General features: G+C 39.3%; 1 protein-coding gene across 1 annotated transcript in view; it reads right to left on the bottom strand.

Moving 5' to 3' along the window:
* LOC108674300 (basement membrane-specific heparan sulfate proteoglycan core protein) overlaps nucleotides 1–19,212 on the bottom strand; it is a 218,311-nt gene that overhangs the window by 71,200 nt on the left and 127,899 nt on the right. Inside the window, exons 42-51 of the mRNA XM_047885790.1 lie at nucleotides 18,735–18,987; nucleotides 17,392–17,529; nucleotides 15,499–15,546; nucleotides 15,164–15,295; nucleotides 14,111–14,307; nucleotides 12,834–12,981; nucleotides 12,334–12,485; nucleotides 10,813–10,952; nucleotides 4,864–4,934; nucleotides 638–778 (exon numbers count right to left, since the gene is read on the bottom strand). Coding sequence (XP_047741746.1) covers nucleotides 638–778; nucleotides 4,864–4,934; nucleotides 10,813–10,952; nucleotides 12,334–12,485; nucleotides 12,834–12,981; nucleotides 14,111–14,307; nucleotides 15,164–15,295; nucleotides 15,499–15,546; nucleotides 17,392–17,529; nucleotides 18,735–18,987 — 1,420 coding nt within the window. The remainder of the gene's footprint in view (nucleotides 1–637; nucleotides 779–4,863; nucleotides 4,935–10,812; nucleotides 10,953–12,333; nucleotides 12,486–12,833; nucleotides 12,982–14,110; nucleotides 14,308–15,163; nucleotides 15,296–15,498; nucleotides 15,547–17,391; nucleotides 17,530–18,734; nucleotides 18,988–19,212) is intronic.

Genomic DNA, 19,212 nt, shown 5'->3' with positions numbered 1-19,212 from the left:
CAAAAAGTAGTAGTCTAGTATGTTGAAGATGCATCAGCTTCAGCTGTACCGTAGCAACTCAGTTACAAGTGCTCTGAATATGTAGGAGTTCTTAAGAGTTCTTCCCAGTGAAAATTTACAGACGCGTCAGCTTCTGATTTGGATTACCAGAAGCTGGGGCGACTCTAAATTATGTTACCCAGTGAAAATTTACAGACGCGTCAGCTTCTGATTTGGATTACCAGAAGCTGGAGCGACTCTAAATTTTGTTGGGGAAGGAGTTCTTCCCAGTGAAAATTTACAGACGCGGCAGCTTCTGATTTGGATTACCAGAAGCTGGGGCGACTCTAAATTTTGTTACCAGAAGCTGGGGCGACTCTAAATTTTGTTACCAGAAGCTGGGGCGACTCTAAATTTTGTTACCAGAAGCTGGGGCGACTCTAAATTTTGTTACCAGAAGCTGGGGCGACTCTAAATTTTGTTACCAGAAGCTGGGGCGACTCTAAATTTTGTTACCAGAAGCTGGGGCGACTCTAAATTTTGTTACCAGAAGCTGGGGCGACTCTAAATTCTGTTACCAGAAGCTGGGGCGACTCTAAATTTTGTTACCAGAAGCTGGGGCGACTCTAAATTTTGTTAGTGTTATAGCTTTGCATACCTGTGACCTGTAGAGGTTGGAGGAGTAGCAGCTGCTCGTGGTGCCCATGCAGAAGCAGCGGATGCAGCCGTAAGGGTTGTTCTCGTGCAGGTAGAAGCTGCCCTCCTGGCATTCCCCACATGTCGCCCCAGTCGTCAATTCCTGTGTAGATAAAAAAGTGTTTGGATCGTTAATGCAGTCAATATTAATACGGATACAAATTTACGGATTTACGCCAGTGAAGCAGCTTATGCAGAGATAAGGTCGAAAATGAACAAGAATGCCAAGAAAATGATATCATTGAACAACGATCGTTTACCTAAAATGGACCACAAATCAGCGCCGGAATTAATTGTATTAATTAATTAATTGCGGCATTATTGTATTTGATGTATTGATGAGTTGCCATCCATGCTACTTGCCAGGTACCGCCGAAAGTACGTTGTCTTGGAGGCTACATCTCGCTTCTACCTCCAAAGGTCTCTACGGAGTGAGCAGTTAACGACGAAAATAGCACTACAATTTTTTATGCAATCTGTGTGACAGTTGGATGTCAAAGCAAGTCCGCCCAGGTATTAACCCTATTTAGCATTAACAACAACCAATAGCAGAAAAATCGTATGAGATTAGCACGCTAACTTCGAAATGAAATGAAATGAACAGATCTCACTTTTTAGTTGTTTTGGAAAATACGAAAATATATTGTAAAGAAATTAAAACGAAAGTAAAAAATAGCGACATAGAAGAGAGTCGATACGAATTGAGCTGAAATGCCCAAACACTTAGAGCGTTATGCAATCTAATAGTAAACTTATTATAGTAATGTATATGTGTCCCTAATAATTATTAATTATAATAGTGTATTTGTGTCCTTGCAATAGAAACTCAATGGAAAACTGGGTATTTACGAAACAAACTGCTATGGCGGCAGAGGCAAGTTACTCTATCGGGTCAAATGGTTGAAAAGTGTTAAGAATGTGAGATAAACAATAATAAAAAATAGCAGGATGTAATAGAAGGATACGGTGGCAAGTTACTCTATCGGGTCAAATGGTTGACAAGTGTTAAGAATGTGTGAAATAAATACTATTAAAAAATAGCAGGATGGAATAGAAGGAAGTGCGATAGGCAGAACACTTACCAGGAGGAGGGGTCCATTAAAAGGATGGCGAGGACAGGCAAGGCGGCAGGAAAAATAACAAACAAGCTCATATTCTTAGTTATTTGTCATTATCCAGTCGAATAACATAGTCCAAGCGGTTATTTTTTATAATTACCCACTCGAATAACATAGTACAAGCTGTTATTTATCATTACCCACTCGAATAACGTAGTAAGCTGTTATTTATCATTACCCACTCGAATAACATAGACAAAGAGGTCATTTGTCATTACCCAATCGAATAACGTAAATCAAGCGGTTATTTTTAATTACCCACTCGAATAACATAGACCAAGCGATTATTTATATCAATACCAGTCGAATAACATAGACCAGGCTGTTATTTATCATTACCCAGTCGAATAACATAGTAAGCTGTTATTTATCATTACCCAGTCGAATAACATAGTACAAGCGGTTATTTATCATTACGCGTCGAATAACATAGACCAAGCGGTTATTTATATCAATACCAGTCGAATAACATAGACCAGGCTGTTATTTATCATTATCCAGTCGAATAACACAGACCAAGCGGTTATTTGGCATTACCTACTCGAATAACATAGACCAAGCGGTTATTTTTATCATTACCCAGTCGAATAACACAGTAAGCTGTTATTTATCATTACCCAGTCGAATACATACATAGTCCAAGCGGGCCGTAGCCATTCAGTGGCTTGGTTGAGAATATGTTTTAATTATTAAATAGCTTCAGACTTTCCCCGGAGCACAAAATTAACGAAAATTGCTCATTCTTGTTGAAGATTTAAGTGTTTCTTTGCCTAATATAATCTTTACAATTGCTTATGTTACATTACAAGTAATGTGGAGGTTGCGGTGATTAGAAACATTTTAAAAATGACATATAAAAGAAGAGAAGATGAAATAATAAAGGCGGATTGTTTATGAATGTTCATAATAAACCAGATTCAGGAATAGTTGACCCTTTGATAATTAAACCAAGACTTGATTTTCTGAAAAGAATTGAAATGCGAAGGGAAATGCGAAGGATAACTACAAAGCCAGTTAGCATATTGGCAAACGAGAGCACCGCAAGATCACGCTTTGCACTAAATGCAGACAATTAATTTATTTAATTTATGATGCCTGGCAAATTCCTACGTTTAAAAGAAAGCAAACAATTTAGAATATGAAAAAGCTGAACAGGACCGGGAGAGAGGATCAAAGGAAACTTCTTTGGATGGAAGAAAACTTTTTTGGACAATTCGCTATCCGACTATGATTTTTATATGAGAATAGCTGTCAATAACAGATTGACAGATGTGTCAATTAGCCGCATTCCAGATATTCTACGTACAAAAATTCCTAAGAGTTTTTGAAAAGCCGATAAAAATTTGAAATATGCGAAAATTAGCTTAATTTTGACTTTAAGGCTAAATTTTCGAACGTTATCCTGGACTATTCAGGTGATACAGCTGAATAAAAATTCATTTATCAGGATTTGTATTATTAACAAATATCAGCCAGAACTGTTTTTTCATTTCTTCTTGCTCAAACATTTCGTAATTCAAAACAACTTCTCTCACTTACATTGCAAAGAAATAACCTTCAACATCGTAACCTATTATCCTCGACGATGTGCTCAAAAACAGCCGTTTTAGTTTTCACTTTGCCTAATCTAATAAGAATATCATCTCTATTTGCAGTGAAATATTTATTGTTAAGCGAAAAACAAAATAAAGATGAAATAGGTATATATATTAAATAACATCTCAAGATTATTGTAGAGTCCAATAAATTTACATACAGACCCAAATGGATACAAGCAACATTAAAATACTGAGGGCCAGGTGGAGAGGGAGGGGTGGTTTACACGTGTATATGGCTTGAAAAACATCTTGGCTTTGATCGAATTGTGCTAAATTTTGTTTATTGATTTAAAATAGATTAATGAATTTGTATATTGCATCATAACCTGAATAATCCAGGTTAGCTTCCCTAAATTGGACATTAAAGGACAAATTTACGCCAAAATTGATTTCATTTTTCGAAATTTTCCGTGGCTTCGCGGCAACTCCAGAAATTTATTGCTTAAAAATTCCTTTGAAGGGGATTGATTTGGCAGGTACGGCTAAACAAGTGACATAAACATGAGCTGCTATGGAAATAAGTTAAATAAATATACATTTTACCTTAGAAATTCATAGTCGTATAGCGAATTTCCAAAAAAGTGTTGGGTGCCTCATATCCAAATGTCCAATAATAATCTCGGCATGATAAATCCACGAGACGTTTCCGTATTGCGGACGTGAAACCATGTTTCGAGATCACAATAAGAATTTTGGAGTTTCGGCCCCCAGTATAATTTTGGCAATTACCAAATAGAGGTTGGTTTAGGTTAACAAAGGGAGTAATGTAGAAGTTGTTTGGAGATAGGAGAAGGTAAAAGCATTATAGGGTATGATTTTAGCTGTTAGCTTCCTCAGCGCTCAAAATGTAGGCTACTTCTACACAAAGTAAACGCGCAAAAAATGGAATGAATTTTTACTTAATTACCCTAACAAAATTTAGAGGCGCGCGCGACCCTGCATTAGGGCCGCCTATATAGACTCGGGGAGCACGTAAATCAGCTTCTCTTTGTCCGCTTCTGCTCAGGGTTCGAAGGGTAGCATCTGGGCAGCTTGCTAGCTCGGTATGACTCGGCTCGGCCAACCCTTGCCATACTACCATAGGCGACTACCATACCATATATGGTAGTCGCCTATGGTATATAGTTTATATGTTATGTAGTTATGGCCTTATATCTATACCTTGTACCATAGGCGACTATAAAGTCGGATAGGAGATTCTGACGAAAAACTGATTTTGATCGGGTGGCCAAGCAGACCCAGAATAACTTTGCGCCGAGTGTAGTGACTATTCGGCCGAAGCCTAGGCGGTCCCTAAATTTTGTTAGGATTATATCTCTGAATAAAATAAAAACCAAACACAGAGAACGAATTACCTAAGAAACAAGACTGGAAACTCACTGCAGATCTCAAAACACCAGATTTCCTACTCAAAAAGACACGATTTTTTTATTTATTTATTTTTTTACTTCATCTTGGCCTGAGTCGCTCACCTTGCAGTCGCAGGCGCCGGTGTTGGGGTTCGCCAGGACGTACTTGCTGCCCGCAGGGTCACAGTCGCCGGCTGCCAGATACAGATAAGTAGTTAGTCAGGTACACATGTACTGTCAGGTACACAGGTACATGAGTAATTGGTCAGGTACACAGGTATACTGATCAATTTAACAGGTAAGTAATTAGTCAGGTACACAGGTACAGTTCAATTAGTCAGGTACACAGGTACAGCTCAAGTAGGCAGGTACACAGGTACAGCTCAATTAGTCGGGTACACAGGTACAGCTCAATTAGTCAGGTACACAGGTACAGCTCAATTAGTCAGGTACCCAGGTACAGCTCAATTAGTCAGGTACCCAGGTACAGCTCAATTAGTCAGGTACACAGGTACAGCTCAATTTGATAAATAAGTAATGTCACCCAAGTCTATTTCCCATAATTCGAGCTGCCTAAAGATTCTATAAAATAACATCAGAGCGGAAAATGAGGTATCTATGATCAACTCGGGGGAACTCAAATACTCTGTTACTGAGGATGGTCGGAGTGACGTAGCTCATATTTCCCGCGTCTGCCTCGATAACTCTAAGATATGTACATGTAATATGTAATGTAATAACTCTAGGATATGTACATCAATAACAAACACTGACGAGATCACAAACAAACCTTGAGCTGTAAATGCCATGTCATTCTGACTGTAGGTCGAAAACAAAGGGTGATCGGACATAAATGATCGGACCGTTCTAAACAAGTGACAAAAACATTAGCTGCTATGGAAATAAGTTATATAAATATACATTTACTGCACAGTTTTGAGTTGAACTGCTAAAGTTGTGGGGAGTCCAAGCGTTACAAGAAGTGAATGATTTTAGTTTGACATGTGAAAATGATGAGATGACTGAAAATGAGGTCTATATTATGATACAAATGATGATTAAGTAAATTATGTGGTATATTTTACGATAAAAATGATAATTAAGTGAACTATAGAATCTATATTATAATACAAATGATATTGAAATTAACTATAGGGTCTATATTGTGATTTTAATGACAATTCCAGGGAGCTTTTTACATCGGTCAACGTTCATCAGTTTATGTACCAGCCATCAGCACTTTCGAGGTCAGCAGCAGTTTATCTTATCACCACAACAGCCGACGGAGTCCTAACCGACTCGTCGGATTTCATCTTACCGCCATAGCAGCCGCAGTACAGTTCGTCCGACATGTCGGGGGTCATCTTACCGCCATAGCAGCCGCAGTAGAGTTCGTCCGACATGTCGGGCTTCATCTTACCGCCATAGCAGCCGCAGTACAGTTCGTCCGACATGTCGGGCTTCATCTTACCGCCATAGCAGCTGCAGTACAGTTCGTCCGACATGTCGGGGTCATCTTACCGCCATAGCAGCCGCAGTAGAGTTCGTCCGACATGTCGGGCTCCATCTTACCGCCATAACAGCCGCAGTACAGTTCATCCGACATGTCGGGACACTGGATAAACTTATCACAGTGCTGGTGCTTTGGAATGCATGAGCCATCTGCGCACTGCCATTCGATGTCGGCTTGGCATGACGGGAACGTAACTAGAGAACATACCAGATATGGCCAGAAAAAAGCGTTAATGGCGTAAAATTAAATCAAAAACTACACCTCAAAGTGAATCAAATGTCTAGGTTAGGAAAAAAATAAGCAAGCATGTTTAGAATTACAAGCAAACAATATTAGCAAGGAATATGGGAAGTCTATATATATACAGGGTACATTTTATTGATCAGGGTTGCGTTCGATGAAAAGTTTAATCTCTGCGAAATTTTTTTAAATTCATAGTTATTATTAAGAATAATATTGGGTGATATTTTTGTTAACAAGCTAAGATAATCTGATGGTACAATACTTCTAATAAAATCGTCATTATGTCAATGAAATTTATGATATTCATAATAGTTGAGCAATTTAAGTATAATTAAAAATCGACTCTAGCTTGCCTATTTTCGCACAATAAGGCTTGACATGTTCTACTTTGTTCTACCGCAAACAATCGATTTAGTTTTATAGCGAACTTTAATAAACGGGGTTCACAAAATGTTTTGGAAGTTGTGAAGGTTCGAATAAACAATACTTGAATCTTGAGTGAAGAAAACTGTATAAGCTTGAAAACGGTCACAAAAACCAGGTGCTCGACGGTTATTATAAGAAAGAAAGCTTGAAACAGTAGAAATCATTCTTGAATGTTAATGATAGAGTTTCCAGTATTGTACAAATTTGGGAGTTTACTGAAGAATACCTAGCGTGGCACTCCCGTGCAGTTTTTAAATAAAGAATAAATAAAAGATAAAGATAATTAAATTAAAAATAATTATAAAAAGTGAAGAATAAATAAAGAATAAACAAAGTATTTTAGCACTAGCATTAGTTCAGAATGTTTAAGAAAGATTTATGAATCTTCTCCGAAGACGGAAGATTGAAACTATGCAAAAGTTTATAGATAATAATTAAATGCAATCATTTAGTTGCTGATGACAGCTTTGTTCACACAACAAGGAGTCTCTGACGACGTGCGAAGATGAAACTGTACATACAAAATAGTTCAATAATAATTTTAAAGGTGTTTCTTCAACAATAACCACCTTAGTTTCGTTTTTTTTACAAAAAACGTATATATTCAGCTACAGGAATCCTACACTTCTTTCATAACGAAGAAAATTTTAAAACTTTAGTACCACTTATGGTCCGACTTTACATCGTTACACACAACTTGGACAAATGATCGTAGTCCTGAAAAGTCACATACCAAACGATATCTTTGAGAAAGTATATCATGCTAATAATTTTAGTGGAATACATCCTGATTTATCAACACATATTGTGTGTTGAATAGTGTATCCTTCGACAACTGATGATGTTTAAGGAGCAATTATCAACATACCGGGACAGTTTACAGGCAATTCATCTTCACCATCGTTGCAGTCTATAAATCCGTCGCAGAGTTGCTTGGAAGCAACGCAGTGTTCATCTTTGCACAAGAAGCCGTTGTTAAAGCAAACTGAAAACGAACCAGCGATACGAGTTCAGACGGAACTGTTCCTTCGACAACTAGGCTTTCATTTTCATGACAAGTAGGGATATAACGATTATAAAATAATCTCAAATGATTTTTGGAATATATAAAACAGTACAATGACATTTACGGATATAAAGATTCGCATATAATTAAAAATGATTTTTGGAATTTATAAAGCAATATAAATTTATTTTGTTATTGCCAATATAACAAGGGAACAATGTACACAAATATAAAAATATTTTATCATGTGATTTTTTACTCCATAACCGGCCGAGAAATTTGGCTAAGAGACTATGGCAAACTTCTGAGTAACTGCAAATGTAATTCTCAGGCAAGACTTGCAATGTTCATGCACGAGATTAAACAACATATCATGGAAATTTATCTTGATTGAAACAAAAATTAAACACAAAAACAGACTTTTACGAAATTTACGCCGCTGAGATATATCAAGTTGAACAACTTACAATTGACATCTGCCACAGGACGAACAGCTTACAATTGACATCTGCCACAGGACGAACAGCTTACAATTGACATCTGCCACACGACGAACAGCTTACAATTGACATCTGCCACACGACGAACAGCTTACAATTGACATCTGCCACACGACGAACAGCTTACAATTGACATCTGCCACACGACGAACAGCTTACAATTGACATCTGCCACACGACGAACAGCTTACAATTGACATCTGCCACACGACGAACAGCTTACAATTGACATCTGCCACACGACGAACAGCTTACAATTGACATCTGCCACACGACGAACAGCTTACAATTGACATCTGCCACACGACGAACAGCTTACAATTGACATCTGCCACACGACGAACAGCTTACAATTGACATCTGCCACACGACGAACAGCTTACAATTGACATCTGCCACACGACGAACAGCTTACAATTGACATCTGCCACACGACGAACAGCTTACAATTGACATCTGCCACACGACGAACAGCTTACAATTGACATCTGCCACACGACGAACAGCTTACAATTGACATCTGCCACACGACGAACAGCTTACAATTGACATCTGCCACACGACGAACAGCTTACAATNTGTCTAGAGGAGTTAAACAAAGGCTTTTTGTCAATAACAGCGTGTCTAGAGAAGTTAAACAAAGGTTTTTTTGTCAATATAAACGTGCGCACTCCAGCCTCTTTGATAGGGTAAAAATTAAGTCTATTTACACTGCTTTGCGGAGGCATTATATCTACTTAGGATCTTTAGTTTGAAAATTTAATCAAGAAATAATTACAAAAATTAACCCAGTGTCGCAGAGGTCACAGGTCATTATAAACGACAAGCTCGTGGGTCGGAGTTCTAGTCTACTCGAAAAATTTTGACGTAAAGTTTACGGGATAGAACAGTAACTACTGTCACTTAAGGTTACATTTAATTTATATGGTATGCATTACAATCATAGAACGAGCGACGGTTTCTTTGAGTTAGTCGTGCTGACCAACGAATAGTGTGTGGTCTAAAGAAAAACTCCGATCTCATGATGGTAGCACAGAACTTTTCAATTTAACTGGATGTGGTAAATGGCTAATTACTATGTTTGAGGAAAATGAGGCCGATAATCATGCAAAAAATTAGGGTTAATATTCTCATTTTAAATCATATCAAAAGATTGAAAATAATTAAAAAAATTCAAACACCATTATAAAACGTGTTTAAGAAAGCAATTATCTGGTTATGCGTTTGATAAAGAAGAGGTATTTCTAAACAATTATTGAATACAAATTAAAGAATAGAAGTCATATTAAATCGAAGAACAAAATCGAGAATATTATACCACTCGGTAGATGAATGAACAGAGTTATTGAAAACTGAGGAATAAATACATTCAAAAATCAGAAATGCAATCGAAATTACAGATAGAATAAATCGAGTTAATAACACTAGAAGCACCGCAATCGTCCAGACACCAGCGGCCTAGGGCCTATACTTTCAAATAAAGTTAAGAGATCGTAAGTTCATCAGCCAATCATTGACGGCCTTTCAAGCAAAATCCACCAATCATAGACAAGAAAATAGCTGNTAAGTACTTACGTTCACGATATACTTTCAAAAAAAGTTAAGAGATCGTAAGTTCATCAGCCAATCATTGATGGCCTTTCAAGCAAAATCCACCAATCATAGACAAGAAAATAGAGCGTAAGTACTTACGTTCACTTAGCGAGTTTTGAAAGTATGGCTCCAGGCGTCGGCTTGAATATGCGTGCATGAAATTAGTACCTGACTAGGAGAGGAATACTCGTGTAGGAGAGGAATACTCGTGTAGGAGAGGAATACTCGAGTAGGAGAGTATTACTCGAGTAGGAGAGGAGTACCTGCTTACGGAAGTATGAAGTGCCCGTTGAATCTCTAAATTATTTTTTTTTTTTGGTTACTGCAACCCTATAGTGCCTGTCAACTTACCCTGGTGCCAAAGCTGCATCTCTCTAGTGACCGTCAACTAATCCATGTTGCCAGAGACCCATCACTATTGTGCACGTCAACTCACCTTGGTGCCAGAACCGCAACACTATTGTGTACGTCAACTTACCTGGGTGCCAGAACCGCAACACTATAGTTTCTGTCAACTCACACTACAGTTCCTGTCAACTCAAACTACAGTGCCCGTCAACTCAAACTACAGTTCCCGTCAACTAAAACTACAGTTCCCGTCAACTCACACTACAGTTCCCGTCAACTCACACTACAGTTCCCGTCAACTCACACTATAGTTTCCTTGGTGCCAGAACCGCAACACTATAGTTCCCATCAAATCAAACTATAGTGTCTGTCAACTCAACCTATAGTTACCGTCAACAAACTACAGTGCCCGTCAACTCGCACTATAGTTCCCGTCAACTCACCCCGTTGACAGCTGCCGCCAGGAGCGGTCGGTTGTCCGACATATCCCGTAGCACAAACACCACAGCGGCGGCCGACGTAGCCCGTCGGACAGTTGCATGTCACTTGTCCGTCCGTGTCCAAGAAGCAGGATTGACCGAATCTGCGCGTCGAAAATTTAAGTAAAAATTATTGAGACGAAGGTGTACGAAGGATATTGTATTTTGTGAGACCTTACACACTGATAAATAAAGGTGAACGAAAAATTACCACAAAGAAGCAGGATTGACCGAATCTGCGCGTCGAAAATTTAAGTAAAAATTATTGAGACGAAGGTGCAAGAAGACCTTGAACACTGATGAATAAAAGTGAACGAAAAATTACCACCAAGAAGCAGGATTGACCGAATCTGCGCGTCGAAAATTTAAGTAAAAATTATTGAGACGAAGCTGTACGAAGGATATTGTATTTTGCGAGACCTTACACACTGATTAATATAAGCGAAAAAAATTTCAAAACTCAAAATCTCGAAGTTAATCAAGTCACATGATATAATGTCGATTTCAGGTATAGCGTTGTATTTTGCGAGACTTTAATCACTGATGAATAAAAGTGAACGAAAAATTAGCAACTAAAATTCTCAAAGTTAATCAAGACTGATCAACACAAGACCGATAATTAAAAAGGTATAATTTCGATTTCGGGTAGCGATACCATTATTTTGATAGTAATTTCGGTTGTGAAAGACTCTCACTGTCGGTATTAATACAAAAAGATCACGTACAGGTCATTATTGCAATAAGTCCAGCAGCTATCTCAATCAATCGTCAGTTATGGAAAGATCGGGTTCCAAAGGCCGGATCCCTTGCGGAATCACGTCACGAAAAGTGCAAGAATCGGCAACAGGCCATGGGCCTATTTCTTCAGTGCCGACACTTCTATTCTATTGGACTTTACTCACTGGTAACGTCAAGATTAGACGTTACTCACTGGTTGCCGTTACTCACTGGTAACGTCAAGATTAGACGTTACTCACTGGTAACGTCAAGATTAGACGTTACTCACTGGTAACGTCAAGATTAGATGTTACTCACTGGTAACGTCAAGATTAGATGTTACTCACTGGTAACGTCAAGACTAGACGTTACTCACTGGTAACGTCAAGATTAGACGTTACTCTCTGGTTGACGTTACTCACTGGTAACGTCAAGATTAGACGTAACTCACTGGTTGACGTTACTCACTGGAAACGTCAAAATTAGACGTTACTCACTGGTTGACGTTACTCACTGGTAACGTCAAGATTAGACGTTACTCACTGGTAACATCAAGATTAGACGTTACTCACTGGTTGACGTTTCTCACTGGTAACGTCAAGATTAGACGTCACTCACTGGTTGACGTTACTCACTGGTAACGTCAATATTAGACGTTACTCACTGGTAACGTCAAGACCAGACGTTACTCACTGGTTGACGTTACTCAATGGTAACGTCAAGATTAGACGTAACTCACTGGTAACGTCATTATTGCACTTTACTCACTGGTTGGGCGGTGAAGTGAGTGGGCAGGGGCATGGTAGACAGGGGATGTTGTTGCCAGGGTCGCCGTACTCGCCAGGGCGGCACTGCACGTCGGGCACGCAGCGCCCCAGCCACTCGCCTGAGCTCGTACGACGATAGTTCGGCGCGCACGACTGCAACATATATGGCGAAGTGTTATTTATTTTAATAGTCATGAGAATATTTATAATAAAGATTTAGACTGAAACACGGACAATTTAAAGCGTCATTGTTTTTAATGGTCATGAGAATATTTATTATAAAGATTTAGAGTGAAATAATTATTGAATGTAAATAGTTTGGAAAAAGGCGGACCTCGTACGACGATAGTTCGGCGCGCCAGACTGCCACCGATATGTCAAAGTGTTATTCATTTTAATAATCATGAGAATATTTATAATAAAGATTTAGAGTGAAATAAGTAATCACAGTCAATAGTTCAAATTTCTAAGAATTGATATATGAATTTTTATAGCAGTAACCTCGCAAGAAAGTCCAGTGTAGCCCTGCGGACAGCGGCACTCCTCGACGTAGACAGCGCGCCCCTGGGCCGTGTTGGACGTAACGGCCGTGTCCAGCTGTACGTCTGACAACGTCGCTTCCAGGGCGAGTGTGTCAACGTACAGCGCCCTGTGACGTGTGGAGGTAAGAGGAACCTTATAATGTAACACATTTATGGCTTGAATGGAACGAAGGTATGAAATTATCCGTGTCTGCAACATAATGATTGGCCAGATTTACATGGTAAATGATGAACGAAATGAATAAGCGAGATGTGGTGCAGAGGTAAGGCTAACCATATAATGGAACACATTTATTGCCTGAAATGAATAAAGGCAGAAAATTATCCATGTCTGCAAAACAGGCTTTGCCAGATTCACATGGTAGATGATCAACGAAATGAATAATGGAAGTCTTCCAAGATGTCCGCATAATAAAGAATATGAATTATGTTACAAATTAAGATTCACATGTTAAATGATCAACGAAATGAATAATAGAAATCTTCTAAGATGTCCCCATAACACAGAATATGAATTATGTTTAAAATTATTCATGAAACGCATAATGGCTTCACCAGCGTTCAATAAGAACCCCTTAAAAGCATTCCCACATGGGTTAGTGTTAAATAACTAATAGGTGTTAAAAATAACTAATAACTATACACTAACCTTTGAAAATAAATGACGATTGATAGCTAAAAGTCAATAGGACAAAGTGTCGGACTTGCCACCCACCTTATAAGGAGCAGGTCCATGTTCTCCAGGACCATGGAATGATGGAAATTTTTCAAAGATGTCCGCATAATACAGAATACCTACGAATAATGTTCGAAATTGTTCGTAAACCGCATAATGGCCTTACCAATGTTCATGATGAACCTCTTAAAAGCATCCCCATATATCCAGCGTTCACGATGAACCCCATAAAACATCCCCATATCTCCAGCGTTCACGATGAACCCCATAAAAACATCCCCATATCTCCAGCGTTCACGATGAACCCCATAAAAACATCCCCATATTTCCAGCGTTCACGATGAACCCCATAAAACATCCCCATATATCCAGCGTTCACGATGAACCCCATAAAAACTTTCCCACATCACCAGCGTTCGAGATGAACCCCAGAAAAACATTCCCACATCACCAGCGTTTAAGATGAACCTCTTAAAAGCATTCCCACACAGCAAGGCCTTGCCACCCACCTTATAAGGAGCAGGTCCATGTTCTCAAGCACCATCATGATTGCCACCCACCTTATAAGGAGCAGGTCCATGTTCTCAAGCACCATCATGATGTCCTGTCTCGTGGCAGCGACCTGCGGCAGGAGTCGGGTGCCGACCTGCAGCACGGTACGATACCACTGACCGGGCCAGAAGCGCACGTCTACGCGGTTGTCTTGCCCTGGTGCTGGAGGCGACGTTAGGATGTGCTTCAGGGTTAGGCCGTTGCCCTGCCATGCGAAATATGGAAATTTAAAATAAAAATATATATGTAAATAAAATAATAAATAAATAAAATATATATAGATAAAAAAGATATAATATAATATATATTTTAATATTTAATATATATTTTGTATAATATAAATAAAAAAAATATATATATATTAAGTAAATAAAATAATAAAATAAGTAAATTTTAAGAAACAGCCAAACTGATCGCACACTAAGGTATTGGTTCTATAATAAAATCTTTAGCATATGTACAAGATGCAATAGTTGAATTGCTTGAAATAGAAGTAAATTACAAGAAACAATCAAACTGATCTCGCACTAAGGTCTTCATTCTATAATAAAATCTCTAGCATATGTACAGATGCAATAGGGTTGACTGCTTGAAATAATTATTAATCAGAATGAAAATGGTGCGCAACATACCTGAAATGTTTATTGATCAGAATGCAAATAGCCTGCAACATACCCTGATGATTCTAAGCAAATTCATCGTTAATTAGTATGAAAATAGACTAACCCTGATGATGACGTCAGGACCGTTGACGCTCTGGCCGGCAACGATGAAAATTCTAAGCAGATTCATCATTAATTAGTATGAAAATAGACTAACCCTGATGATGACGTCCGGACCGTTGACGCTCTGGCCGGCAACGATGAAAATTCTAAGCAAATTCATCGTTAATTAGTATGAAAATAGACATACCCTGATGATAACGTCTGGTTCAGGACCGAGATACATCTTGGTGCCGTTAGTTATATTATATATTATTATCGTAGATTGTTGGCCAAGAATTTAGAAACGACGAAAATTCTAAGCAAATTCATCGTTAATTAGTATGAAAATAGACATACCCTGATGATGACGTCAGGGCCGTTGACGCTCTGGCCGGCACCGACGCCGGTGTAGCGGATGGTGTAGCGCAGGTAGCCGCCGTACGAGAGCAGACGAGCGCCGCGGTGCGAGGCTGGCAGACTGAAGTAAACCAGCAGGTCACTGGGTCCGCCCAGCCGAGTGCGGTCTGGCACTTTCAACTGTGGGATTATTTATGTTATGTTTGAGTTGTTGATAAATATTGAAGACAAGGTAACACTTTCAACTGCGGGATTATGGATGAGTTATATTTGAGTTGTTGATGAATGTTGAGGACAAGGTAATTGAGTTTGCATTGATTAAATAGCGAGTACACCAGCAGGTCACTGGGTCCGCCCAGCCGAGTGCGGTCTGGCACTTTCAACTGTGGGATTATTGATGTGTTATGTTTGGGTTGTTGATAAATGTAGGAGACAAGGTGATTGCGTTTGTATCATTGTTTATTTATTTCAACTGCGGGATTATTCATGTGTTTTGTTGGGTTGTTGATAAATGTTGGAGACAAGGTAAGGCACTTTCAGCTGTGGGATTATTGTTGTGTTAAGTTAGGGTTGTTGATAAATGTTGGAGACAAGGTAAGGTACTTTCAGCTGTGGGATTATTGATGTGCTTTGTTTGGGTTGTTGATGAATGTTGGAGATAAGGTAAGGCACTTTCAACTGCGGGAATATTTGTGTTATGTTTGGGTTGTTGATAAATGTTGGAGACAAGGTAAGGCACTTTCAACTACGGGAGTATTGACGTGTTTTGTTTGGGTTGTTGATGAATGTTGGAGACTAGGTAATTGAGTTTCTATCATAGTTTATTTAGCGAGTGCAATTGACTACGTATGTGTTCTAAAACTATAGAGATAGAAATTATTCAGCTGCGGGATTTTTGTTGAGTTATGTTTGGGTTGTTGATAAATGTTGGAGACAAGGTAATTGTGTCAGGCACTTTCAACTGTGGGATTATTGATGTGTTATGTTTGGGTTGTTGATAAATGTTGGAGACAAGGTGATTGCGTTTGCATTACTTAAATAGCGAGTGCAATTGATTACGTATTGGGTTCTAGAACTATTAAGATAGAAATTAGTTTTTCATAACTTTAACTTTTTGCGAATATTTCTCATGGAAAGTAGAAAACAACCTAAAAAACTATATAAATTTTTTAAGCCTGACTAAAACCATTTAAAATTTTCGAAGTGTTTTAGTATTCACGTCAATCCATTTTTAAAACCATGGGCAATAACAGGCGATGACATTTGTTACCAAAAGCCGGCGTAGCAAAATTCTCCTATTCATAGCAGATTATAAATTTAAATAAAAATCATTTTAATGATTTCAAAAATGGATTGCCCGCTCACTCGAGCTACAGATTGCTTCAATTTATAATCTTTACAAGACCACTGGTGTTGAGGAGAACCTATACTAACTTTTTGATAAAAGCTTTCATTCCGAATTTCACCGAATTTCTTGGCAAAATCGAGAATAATTTTTTCGATCAGGCATTGAACTAATCGAAGGGAATGATCAACGTGGGTCTTAAATTTCCTGGGAAGTTTTTTTCGCCACTAATCGTTCATAACGATAACGGATTATTATGTAGTTAACGTTATCATTATCGTTGAAACGCCACTAATCGTTTTATAACGATGACGGATTAATATATCGTTAACGTTACTTTTATCATTGAAACGCCACTAATCGTTTATAACGATAACGGATTATTATATCGTTAACGTTATTATTATTGTTTCAACGCTACTAATCGTTTAACGTTAACGGATTATCATATCGTTAAGCATTTGATTATTATATCGTTAACGTTATTATTATTGTTGCAACGCTAGTAATCGTTTACAACGATTTCGGATTATTATATAGTTGACGTTATTATTTTCGTCGAAACGCCACTTATCGTTTAAAAGGACAACGAATTATTACATAGTTAACGCTATTGTTAGTGTTGCAGCGCCACTAATCGTTTATAACGATAACTAATTATAATATCGTTAACGTTATTATTATCGTCGAAGTGACACTAATCATTTATAACGATAACGGATTATTATGAACCCCTTAAAAACATTATCGATTATCGTTGTAACGCTACTAATCATTCATAACGATAAGGTTGTGATTAAATGGATTGTTTTACGGCGGCAGATCCGAGGTAGTCGGATAATAATTTCTAACGATAACGTTGAGATTAAATGGATTGTTTTACGGCAGCAGATCCAAGGTAGTCGGTGGAGACGTAGCGGTTGGACAGCGGGTACTCGTTGTCTCTGATGACGTAGTTGCCGAGCGTCTGGTCCTGGTTAACGCCAACTATTTGGAAGGAATCTGACGAGGGCGGCGGCAGCTGAAAAGATGGGAAACAAATATATTAATGGCAAGCTGGGGGAAATAAAATCAGTTTTTTTTTCATCGTTTCAATTGAGTAACATTGCATATGCACCACTAAGTGAATTCGATCACCCGAACCAACAAGCCTCCTACGTATCTTCCTCACTGGGTTTGTCCAACTCCAGAACCAACAATTAAGCTTCATAAGCATTAAGTACAGAACACAAAAGTAAATTGAAGAAACAAAACTACTCTAATAAACCGAAGATTACGTACTAAAGGAACTCCGTAACTTCAGAAGAACTCAATTTCTGTCTTCAGTGCTACTCATTCAACACGTCAACGACAATTGGCATCGTTTCCATACCCGTCGTCAAACACCTTAACAATTGACATTGACACTACCTGACAGAACCAACAGTAATGGTGCACATAAGACAAGTGAACCAACAACCCAGCTCCTCACGCACCTGGGACACGTGAACCAACAACCCAGCTCCACGCGCACCTGGGACACATGAACCAACAACCCACATGTACCTGGGACACGTGAACCAACAACCAAGACACGTGAACCAACAACTTAGCTCCTCACGCACCTGGGACATATGAACCAACAAACAAGACACGTGAATCAACAACCCATGCAGCTCCACACGTACCTGGGACACATGAACCAACAACCAAGACACGTTAACCAACAACCCAGCTCCACCCGCACCTGGGACACGTGAACCAACAAACCACACGTACCTGGGACACGTGAACCAACAAACCACACGCACGTGGGACACGTGAACCAACAAACCACACGCACGTGGGACACGTGAACCAACAAACCACACGTACCTGGGACACGTGAACCAACAAACCACACGTACCTGGGACACGTGAACCAACAAACCACACGTACCTGGGACACGTGAACCAACAACCAAGACACGTGAATCAACAACCCAGCTCCACACGCACCTGGGACACGTGAACCAACAAACCACACGCACCTGGGACACGTGAACCAACAAACCACACGCACCTAGGACACATGAACCAACAAACCACACGTACCTTGGACACGTGAACCAACAACCAAGACACGTGAACCAACAACCCAGCTCCACACGCACCTGGGACACGTGAACCAACAAACCACACGCACCTAGGACACGTGAACCAACAAGGTGAACCACTGGGACACGTGAACCAACAAACCACACGTACCTGGGAAACGTATCGGTCCGTGGAGTAACAGTCCGTGGTAGCCCCGAAGCAGAAGCAAGTAAGGCAGTCACGCGTGGTCGTGGCGAGAGCGTTGAACTGCGGGGGCGAGCAGACCGACTCTTGACCGATGACGGTCACGATTGTGTCGGGCACGACGAAGACCGAACCCTTGATGTTGATGGCTTCGCATGAGTACGCCCCTTGGTCCGTCGGGCGGGCGTCCGGGCATGTCAAAACGCCGTACCCAGCGTCGCTGTCATCGGTGTATTGTTATTGAAAATGTGAGTATATGTAACATTCGTATATTATTAATGTTACATATGTTAATGTTACTTCAACCAGACACATACTCGCTCTCACCGTTATATTGTTTCAGAAAATGTGATCATATATGTAACATTCATATATTATTAATGTTACATATGTTAATGTTACTTCAACCAGACACATACTCACTGTCACCGGTGTATTGTTATAG

The sequence above is a fragment of the Hyalella azteca genome, unplaced genomic scaffold, assembly GCF_000764305.2.
Source record: "Hyalella azteca isolate HAZT.00-mixed unplaced genomic scaffold, Hazt_2.0.2 contig3122, whole genome shotgun sequence".
Taxonomy (NCBI): domain Eukaryota; kingdom Metazoa; phylum Arthropoda; class Malacostraca; order Amphipoda; family Hyalellidae; genus Hyalella; species Hyalella azteca.
The sequence above is the reverse complement of the archived record's forward strand: the minus strand, read 5'-3'. Positions and strand labels throughout refer to the sequence as shown.